The sequence below is a fragment of the Crocodylus porosus genome, unplaced genomic scaffold (assembly GCF_001723895.1).
Source record: "Crocodylus porosus isolate Cpor-Errol unplaced genomic scaffold, CroPor_comp1, whole genome shotgun sequence".
In the NCBI taxonomy this organism is placed as follows: Eukaryota; Metazoa; Chordata; order Crocodylia; family Crocodylidae; genus Crocodylus; species Crocodylus porosus.
This window is the reverse complement of record NW_017728918.1, coordinates 11,455,195-11,464,561: the sequence shown is the minus strand read 5'-3', so window position 1 is coordinate 11,464,561 and position 9,367 is coordinate 11,455,195. Positions and strand designations below refer to the sequence as shown.

At 62.6% G+C, this 9,367-nt stretch overlaps 1 protein-coding gene across 1 annotated transcript; it reads right to left on the bottom strand.

Annotated features, from left to right (window-relative positions):
* Positions 1 to 3,939: 3,939 nt before the first annotated feature.
* On the bottom strand, positions 3,940 to 8,937 carry LOC109311577 (E3 ubiquitin-protein ligase RNF19B-like). The gene is made up of 10 exons (XM_019537287.1): positions 8,920 to 8,937; positions 8,567 to 8,673; positions 6,967 to 7,588; positions 6,411 to 6,592; positions 5,882 to 6,029; positions 5,433 to 5,595; positions 5,196 to 5,310; positions 4,971 to 5,108; positions 4,383 to 4,578; positions 3,940 to 4,305 (listed from the first exon to the last, which is right to left on the bottom strand). The coding sequence occupies exons 3-10, from the start codon at positions 7,407 to 7,409 to the stop codon at positions 4,146 to 4,148; spliced, it is 1,545 nt and encodes a 514-aa protein (XP_019392832.1). The 5' UTR covers positions 7,410 to 7,588; positions 8,567 to 8,673; positions 8,920 to 8,937; the 3' UTR covers positions 3,940 to 4,145.
* Positions 8,938 to 9,367: the final 430 nt, after the last annotated feature.

Here is a 9,367-nt window from a genome sequence, read left to right as displayed (position 1 = left end):
CATGAGAAAAGGCAGGCAGCAAGAGGGACCTACAGGCCCCAGTGGCGCCCGCCCCCCCCCCGGTCCATGGTTCCCCAGTCATTCCCAGTGCAGGCACTAGTGACCACTCCCCCCACCCCTGCACCAGAGGCTTCCCTATGCCTAGGCTCCCTCTGTTCATGCGCAGGCCCCTGCTACCCACCCCACTGTCCCCATATTTTACTGGGGAGTCCGTCCCTCCAGCCCCAGGACTCGTGCTCCAGGCTGCTCCTCCCACCAGTGTCTGGGGAGAAGGTGCCTTGTGCTGACCGGACTTCACTCTGTGGGCCTTGCTGGCAGTGGCTAGGGATGCTGCAGCCACAGGAGACGGTTGGGACTGTCCATTCTGGTAATGCACATGCCACGGACCAGAGCCACGCTGGGACACTGGTCTTGGCCCTGGGAACAGGTCTCTGGAAGATGCCCAGGCTGGTTTTGAAGCATTCCAGGGATGGAGGCTCCCATCAGTTCATTTCTGCTGCTCCCACCATTGACACCCCACAATGAGCCCGTTGACACCCACAAAAGCTCATCTGCCCAGAACATGGTGCACCACAGCTAGTGCACTGTGCCTCTGCGTGGAAGTGACTGGGTGAAACCAGACAAAATATGTGTCCAAGAATGAACCAATGTGGGAAAAAGATAAAGGGCGGAGATGTGGAAACGCAGGCAGGAGAACATTTCTCACAAAGTAGCCACCAGCTTTGTGGCCCCACCCTCCTCACGCTCAAAGGCACAATGTGAAACACCTCCAGCAGTCAGGCCTGGAAACAAGATGTCATCGCTCCCCCAGGCACCAGCAACCAGGGCCTGAACCCTGGTGCTGACATTGTAGCTCATTACCTGCTAATCTCTGCACTCCCGGGCCCTCTTCCCCCTTGAATGGTCTTGCTCTTCTGCTTAAGGGTGGCCCTTCCTGCTGCATTTCCGTCATCTTCCAGCTAATCCCAATTTCATCGCCGCTGCATTTCACAGCCCTGTTCTGTTCCTTCTAGCTTTTATTTTCGCTTTTATTTTTCTAGTTTTTCATTACTCAGGTCAGGCTGCCTCTGCTTCTCTCAGACCTGAGGAAGGGCCCTGTGTGCCTAAAAGCTTATCCAACATCTCTTCCAACCACATAGTCTCTAATAAGTGAGGCCCCCCCCCCCAACAAAATGGCCTTGCCTGTTTTCAAACCCCATTTGTTTGATTGGGACTATTAGACCATGACAGCTGGAAAGGAGCTTAGGAGGTCATGTCTAGTCCAACCCCCTGCTCAAAACAGGACCCACCCCAACTACATCACCCCAGCAGGGGCTACAGAGGCAAGCCTTAAAAACCTCCAGTGATGGAGACTCTGCAGCCTATCTAGGGGGCCTGCCCCAGGGCTTCACCACCCTTCTTGGGAGAGAGATTTTTTCCTAATATCCAATCTCAACTTCCCTTGCTGCAGCTTGAGCCCATTGCTCCTTGTCCTGTCATCTGCCCCCACTGAGAACAGCCCAGCTCCAGCCTCTGTGCAGCTCCCCTGCAGGGAGGTGAAGGCTGCTGTTCAATCCCCCTCGGTCATCTCTTCTCCAAACTAAATCAGCCCAGTTCCCTCAGCCTCTCCTCACCAGTCCTGTCCCCCAGCCCCACAACCATTTCCATTGCCCTCCGCTAGACTCTCCCCAACTTGTCCACATCCTTTCTGTCATGGGGGGCCCACAGCTGGACACAGGACTCCAAATATGGCCTCCCCAGTGCTGAATAGAGAAGAATCACTGCCCTCCATCTCCTCCCAATGCAGCCCAGGATGCCGGTCGCCTTCCTGGCAGAGGGCGCACTGCCGGCTCCTGGTCAGCTTCTTGTCCCCTGTCCCCCAGGTCCTTTTCTGCAGAGCTGCTGCCCAGCCCGTCGCCCCAGCCTGTGGCAGTGCAGGGGATTGCTCCATCCTAAGTGCAGGATTAGGGCATCTTGGGGCTATCCTGCCCTGGTCGGTGTTTGGTATGCCCTTCTGTCCTCTTCAAGTCTCAGCAGCAGCGGTTAGTTTGATATACGTTTACTTCTACGCCGTGCCGTGTTCCTGTGAGGTCAATCTGCTGTTAGTCTGTTCTGTACATGCTCCCAATATGGTACAATGCTGAATTTCTAGCCAGACTGTTCTGCACTATGAGTAAACGTCCACAGCAGCATCTTGGGCTGGTGCTACATGCGTGCAACTGCTTTTCCAAAACTCACCCAATATTTATCACTAACATCCACCTGATTTGAATAGATTGATCCTGCCCTAAACCCACCTTGTCGGGCATTCATCTTATTTCTAGCCTGTCTGTTCAGTCCTTCATACGTTGGTCCATTATTTTGCTTAGAACTGGTCTGGTGACTGGGCTCATGCCCCTGGGACTATCTCACTATTTTTAATATTGGCCCCACATGACTTGCATGCCAAGGCTTATCACAAAATTCCCATCAGCCTGGCAGACTTCTCCTTGGCTGGCTCTTTCATGACTCTTGGGCAACAGTTCTGTCTGGGTTTTTTTCAACCAGTTGTGCCCAGGAGCTGCTACTTAACGTCCTCCTTTGTGTGGGGCTTCCCTACGTGTCTCAATTCAAATTCTCAAGGCAATTCAGTTCCAAAGCCAAATGATCTGAACTCCATTGTGCATTTCTCAACCCTTGTCTAGCAGGACCCATCTCGTGGTTTCTGCCAGGCCAGCATCTTGTGTGCAAGCACCAGGCCCCCTCTGTTCTGCCTCTTTCCAGAGTGGGACTTGGCTGAGCACTTCCACCTCCCTATGTTCTTTCTAACTTTACTCTTGTGTCAAAAGGGGCCTGTCCCATTGCTAAGGCTTGTGTTCTTCTGGGCATATTTAAAGCACCTTGTCCTTCACCCCACCCCTGGGGATTTCCTCCCTAAAGGCTTCAGTTTCCCATATCTCTGTTGCACTCCAAGGCTTCTAGCATACGTTGCGTTGTCTGCGTGGTTCCCAGTGGCTGCTGCAGGGGTGGCTTGTGCCAGACAGGCCCAGCTGCCAGCTTGCGTGAGCCTGGGGGAGGCAAATGCCTTTGACTTGTTCTGCTTGCCGTCACAAGGCGGGGAAAAGCAGCTCCTGCTCCACCATCTCTGGACCACACTGTGAGCTCATGCACTGAGATGAGACAGCCACGTGTCCTTATGCAGTCCCTGAGCCACCCCCTCCCCTTGGGGCCTTGGAGTCCAGGCAGGGCACAGCCCTCTGTGCTTGTGGGCAACCAACCTTGGCCTTGCACTGTGGGCTTGCCAGGGGCCAGGACCGGAGAAGACAGGGATGTTGAGCCAGCCAGCCCAAACCCAGAGCAGACCAGCCCAAAGCAGTGGGTCCTTCACATGAGTGCCAGTGCCCAGCGTGTGCCCCACAGGGGAGTGTGGCCACAGGAAGGAACTGGGGAGAAGGGCCTGAGCGGAGCATGGGGCAGCTGAGCGTGTGGGGCCAGGCTCTGGTATGTCCAGGGCTGCCAGTGGGCACTGGCCGAGAGCAGTGAAGCAGGATTCCTGGCCAGGCTTCCCCCCACACGTGTGAGCCCTGTGCCAGTGCCCCCCTTTCCACCTCCCCACACTCACCCCTCCTCCAAGCCTGGCTCCAGGACAAGACCCCTCCGGTGCTGGCAGCGATGGGGGCCAAAGACAGAGCTGAGGAGCTGGGCCCTGTGGCTCCGGGCGCCACAGCCTCCTGCCTGGGGAGGGCAGTGCAGCTGGCACAGGCTGCCCAAGTGCTGCGGCCCCCACATGTGGGGCATGCCCCCCAGCCCGGCACTGCACCACCCATGGGGCTCAGCACCATGACCTGCCCACTGGCTGCTGCAGCCATGCCTGGCTCCAGCTCCAGCCCCGGTCCCACAGCCTCCGCTCATCCTTGTGTGGGACCTCTCCAGCCTCCCTGGCCCCACATGGGGTGCGGAGATGACTCCTGGGATCTGGGCTCGCAAACACCGGCCGCTTCGGCTACTGCTTTATTGCCTGCAAGCGTCAGAGTTCGCAGCCGGCCTGTGGAGGGGTCAAGCAAGGTGCAGCCATGGGGCCAGTTGCCATGGGCCCTGGCTGTATCCAGCACAGTGCCAGGTTGTGCCGTGGAGCGTCCCCGGCACCTCCCCATTCTGAGCGTGGGGCTCGGCTCTGCCAGCCCCAGTCACTCGCCCAGTGCCTCAGCCGTGCTGCAGGCATCACTGGCGCAGCCCAGAGAGTCCCCGGAGAGGCTGTGCCCTGAGAGCGCACTGCATAGGCTCTGCTCTTGCCCGGCCCGTGGCTCTGCCTCAATCGCCACCTCCACCTTGAAGTTCACGCCTTCCCTGCGGGGAGGAGACAGGGTCACAGCCAGGCCAGGGGGCAGGGTGGGAGCATCCCTGCCCCATGCCCGCAGGCTCACCTGTAGGATGCGTCCTGGCCCTCGCTGAGGATGCTGCCAGCCAGGGCCATGGTGCTCGCAGACTGGGTGTCTTGGTCCTTGCAGCTGGCCTGGTGGTGCTGGCTGCGGCTGCTTCTGCTAGGCAGGGAGGAGGCTGTGTCGGGGGTCCCATCCTCAGTCGCCCGTGGGTTGGGCAGCACAGCCCAGAGCTCATTCACTGTGGGAAGGGGGGAGACAGGCATGGAAAGACCCTGCCTTCCCCGGGGCAGCCACACTAGTCAACCCGCTCCACCTTGCCCTGGCCCATGGTCCTGCCACAGGCTGCCCCTGAAGCCCCCTCCCCACTCCCCCAAGAAGCTGCAGGATCAGGACCTCCCCACACAGGAGACCCAGAGCACAGAGGTGCTGCCAGTCCCAGGCCAGAGCCAAGGGGCTGGGCTGCCCATGGGGTTGCACAGCGGGTGGCACAGGGTCTAGGGTCGAGTGTGTGGGCAGGAGAGGGGGAGCAGCCCCTGGCTTCAGGAGACCCCATGCAGGGGGTCCCAGGGCAGGGCCAGGCCCTGGTGCCCCCGTGGAGGCGGGTGTTGGCGCTAGCGACCAGGCACTCACATTTGGCGAGGTTCTCCAGCTCCACCATGCCGGGGTCCCCGGGCTTCCCGCCGCCATCTGCGCAGCCCCAGCGGTTGCGGCATAGCGACAGCACCACCACGCCGTAAACATAGGTGAGCAGCAGGGGCACCCCGACCCCTGCGGGCAGACACAGAGCTGGGCCAGGCCCAGTCGGCCCCAGGCAGCCGTGGACCGGGGTGCCCACCCTGCTCAGCGGGCACTTACCCACGGTGACAGCAGTGATGATGGGGGAGACAAAAAGGGACAGGAGCACGCTGCTGCTGACCGACAAGCACTGCTGGCACCCTGACAGGTTGCTCTTCCGACTGCGCCCCAACACCTGCAGGGTGGGGTGAGGGCAGGTGAGGGGGTGGGGGCATCTCTGAGGCTGCAGGAGTGGGGGGATCCCCCTCCCCTGACAAAAGAGGACTTGGGTCCTGGGCCCAGCCTGGGGGGCGTTACCTTGCGACCCATGTAGACGGGGAGACCAATAGTGATGACGGGCACGGCAATGCCAGCGATGAGCGAGATGACCATGGGCGCGCCCAGTGCCATACCCAGCTGCCACAGCAGCTTTCGCGTGCGCGACCAGGGACGCTTGCCCCAGAAGGTGCAGCCAGATGGGCTGGAGGGGGCGAGGCACTGCGTCAGTCCAGCTCTGTGGGACCCCCCGCCCATTCACCTCCAGCTACGGAGCTGGACTCAACCACGCCGGCCTGCCCAGGATCCACCCCACCTGAGCTCTCCATGCCCATCAGTGCACCCTGTGCTCATCCCCCAGCCCCACACCAGGGCCCAGCCCTGCCCTACAACTGCCCCCATTCTCCCTGCCCTGCCCAGCCCCACAGCCGCCCCAGGCTAGCCCCCTATGCCCATCCTGCACCCCCACAGAGACCCCCGTGCAGTGGGACCTGAGGAAATGCACGTCGGTGACCTCGCGCAGGCAGAGCCAGCAGAAGAGGCAGCCACACATGGTGCAGCTCATGCGGTTGCAGCTCCCATCGTTGATCTTCATGATAAAGGCGCCACAGCGGGGGCAAACCTTGATGACTCCTGCATCTGGGGGCAGAGGGGGGGACAAGGCAGCATGGCCTCCTGGCAGCAGCAGGTCATAGACCACCCTCCCAGCCCCAGTCCTCCCCTAGCCCCCATGCCCAGCCCAGCACCAGGGAGGGCGAGCAGGCCATGGCCCACAGCTGGGAGCTGCTGGGGGGGAACTGGCCTGACAGCTACCCTGATGAGGGGCAGAAGGCCAGACACCACTCAGCATAGACAGGACCAGGCATCAGGTTAGTGTTGCTCCCAGGGGCAAGGGCAGGGCCAGCACAGGGCACCGTGCTGCCACTTTGTGGTTCAGCAGGGCAGGTGGGCTGGTTCAGCCAGGGTGCTGCCAGGTAGTCTGTGCTCTAGGTCCAGTGCAGCCAGGGGTGGATCCCTTACCATGCGCCGCCTCCTCTGGGTGGATCAGCAGGGTGCCAGGGTCAGCAGTGCTGGAGGCAGGGGCACAGGCAGCACCAGGGTGCCAGGGCTGCCGGCAGTGGTAGCAGAACTCGGTGCCGCAGCCTTCGCGCCCACAGGTCAGCCGGGGGCAGTCAGCACAGCCATAGGCAATCACCGCATAGCTGGGGTACGCAGTGCTGGGGTCAGAACTGCGGGCACCAGCCTCCCACCCCTGCTTTGCCACCACCTCCAGCCATCAGCATGGGGCCTCAGGCCTGGGCTTGGCCACACACCCCTGAGAGGTCCCTACCAGCCCTGAGACGCTGTGACTGGGGAGCAGGCGGGGTCATGGCTCAGTGGAGGCAGCCCACGGCCAGGCCACTGAGCAGGTGCAAGGAGCTGGCCGCGCGCTCCATCCCATGCTCATAGCTTACAAGGGGCCAGGGCAGAGCCCCAAGCCACAGCGCGAGCCCCAGGGGCTGGCACAGAGCGGCTGGGGGTACCCAGTCCCAGCCCTGCCCTTATCTCATTCCCACGCAGCCAGACCCAGCATCACCTGCAATCGGGTGCAGGGCACCAGCGGGTGCCGGGGTCAGCGGCCAGCAGGCGCCGCAGCAGATGCTCCTCGTACTTGTTGCGCAGGGCAGGCTCGGGCAGCAGCTGGCACACCTCAGCGGGTGACAGGGCCACGGGGCAGTGGGGACAGGCCACGGGCACACGGCGCTCACCCACCTCGATGCGCAGGTAGGTCTCCAGGCAGGTGCGGCAGGAGCGGTGTGTGCAGGTGCTCAGGGTGGGGAAGGCGTCCGGGGGCTGGGGCAGCAGGCACAGCGGGCACTCTACCAGTCCCCCATCCTCACCGGGCAGCACCATCACCCGTGTCTCTGCTGGGCCTCCGGGGGCCGGCTCAGGCACCAGCACCTCCCTGGGGGCCCGTGGCTGCCGCCCAAAAAGGCCCAGGATGCGGAAGGGCCGCGGGGGCTGCTTGGGCCGCTTCATGCTGGCACAGGCAGGTCAGGGCAGGAGCCAGCCGCTACCAGGCCAGGGGGGGCCCAGAGAGAGACACAGCCCACCCCCGGCACTGCACCCATGCCCAGAGCCAGGCTCTTATCTGGGGCTCTGCTCCAATATGCCTTAGGGCAGCATCAGCACCATTGGCTCTATCCTCAGCATCGGACCTGGGGAGGGAACAAACACATGCTTGGGTGGGCAGGGGGAGCTGGGGGCACACTCCCCATGGTGTTAGGGCTGGCGAGCCGGCAGGGTGAGCTGGGGGGCCAGATTTTCTGGGTACCCCAATGTATGACCTCTGCACCCACCCAGAGAGCACCAGAGCTGCCCCAGCTCTGACAGCCCCTCCAGAGCTGTCCCATGGGCCCAGAAACCGAACCGCAGACGTGCCCAGACCTGGCCCTGGGGTGCTGGCACCGACCATCCCAACACTCAGCACTGCCTGAGGCCCAGGGACACCCAGGCCCGGACTGTACCACTGAGCCTGAGGCCTGCCCTGGGGAGCTGCAACCTCCCTGCAGCCGCAGACGTTGACCCTGGTTCCACTCTTTCTCCTGGCTTCTCTTCTGGGACATCACCCCCACCCCAACCTCCAGGAAAGCGGGGGGCTGTGGCCACCAACACCCTGTTGCTGCCAGGGGGGTCATGGACACTGCAGAGAGCTCAGGCCCAGGCTGTGCCCCCACCATAGAGGAAGGCAAAGCCCCCTAGTGCAGACCAGTCTGAGCAAGGAGGAAATCCCTTCCAGCCCCAGTGCAGCATCGGGCTGAGCCTGAGCGCAGGGGTGAGACCCTCCAGCCGGGACCCTGCGGGGTTGGTGCCAGCAGGAGCATTGGCCCAGCCCAGCCCCATCTCCAGCCTCTGGGGGAGGATTAAAAGAAACCCCTGACACACGGAGCAGAAAGGGGAGAAGGGGACAACCAGCATGGCCCAGAGCCTGGGAAATCCCCATAGCAGAGCACAGGCATCATTGCACCTAGATCACCCCCGATCAGCGTCCATCCACCCTCTCCTAGACACCTCCAGGGATGGAGAGTTCCCCCTTCCCTGGCATCTGGGAACATGAAAGAGGCCTGCAGGACACCCAGTTAAACCCTCCACCCTATGACAGACATGCTGAACGGGGCGCAGACCGGGCGACTGACCGTGTTCAGAGCTGTCGTCGGGGCAGAGGCATCACTGATAACATCCTTCAGAGGACTCCACGTGGTTGCTGCTGGGCCCGAAGCTCGCTGCTGTCTTCTGTGGGGACCTGGAAAGAGAAGGGAAATCAAGGCTGGGAGGCGTCTGCAGGGCAGGATGAGCGGGAACTGGAGCCGGCTGCCTATCCTGCGGCCCTGAGGGACGGCGTCCAGGCCTGGAGAACCTGTCCGCTGGTGCTGGGCTGGGGGAGCTCGGCAAGGGGACGCAGGGGACTGGCTGCATGCAGCCCACGAGGCCTCCCCAGGGGGAACGCGGGGCCTAGGACAGCTGGGGCCAAGCAGCTGCCAGGCAGGACCCGGGTGCAGGGTGGGAGCTGGAAGCATCAGAGCCGGCCGCAAGTCACGGAGCCTCCCCCTCGCATGCTTGGGGGGGCCTTTCTGGAAGACGGTCCCAGGGCTGCGCCATGGGGTGCAGGTGGAGCTGGGTGGCCTGAGCTGGGCACAGAGGCCCACAGACACCCCCACAGAGCTCAGGCCAAGCCCCCGCCTCGCCTCAGCCCGTACTGCTGGCCACCGCCCCGCCGCTCTCCCTCGATGCGGTGAGACAAGATGCTTTCCCGGGCATCTCCCGCAGTGCCAGGTCCGGGCCGTGGCGTGTCCGTGGAGGCACCGCAGCGCTTCCTGCTGAGGGGGAGAGAGCTCAGCGCTCGTGGCCCCGGGCCGGGGTGACGGCGAGCCCAGAAGTGCCTGCAGCCACCCACCCCGTCCCAGCCCGGGCAGGCCAGGGACCGGGGCTGGCCCAAG

Coding starts and splice junctions, on each gene's coding strand:
- LOC109311577 (XM_019537287.1), bottom strand. CDS start 7,409: ATGAAGCGGCCCAAGCAGCCCCCGCGGCCCTTCCGCATCCTGGGCCTT. Junction 6,593..6,966: donor TGCCCTGCACCCGATTGCAG/GTGATGCTGGGT, acceptor TGCGTACCCCAG/CTATGCGGTGATTGCCTATG. Junction 4,306..4,382: donor GGCCAGGACGCATCCTACAG/GTGAGCCTGCGG, acceptor TCCTCCCCGCAG/GGAAGGCGTGAACTTCAAGG.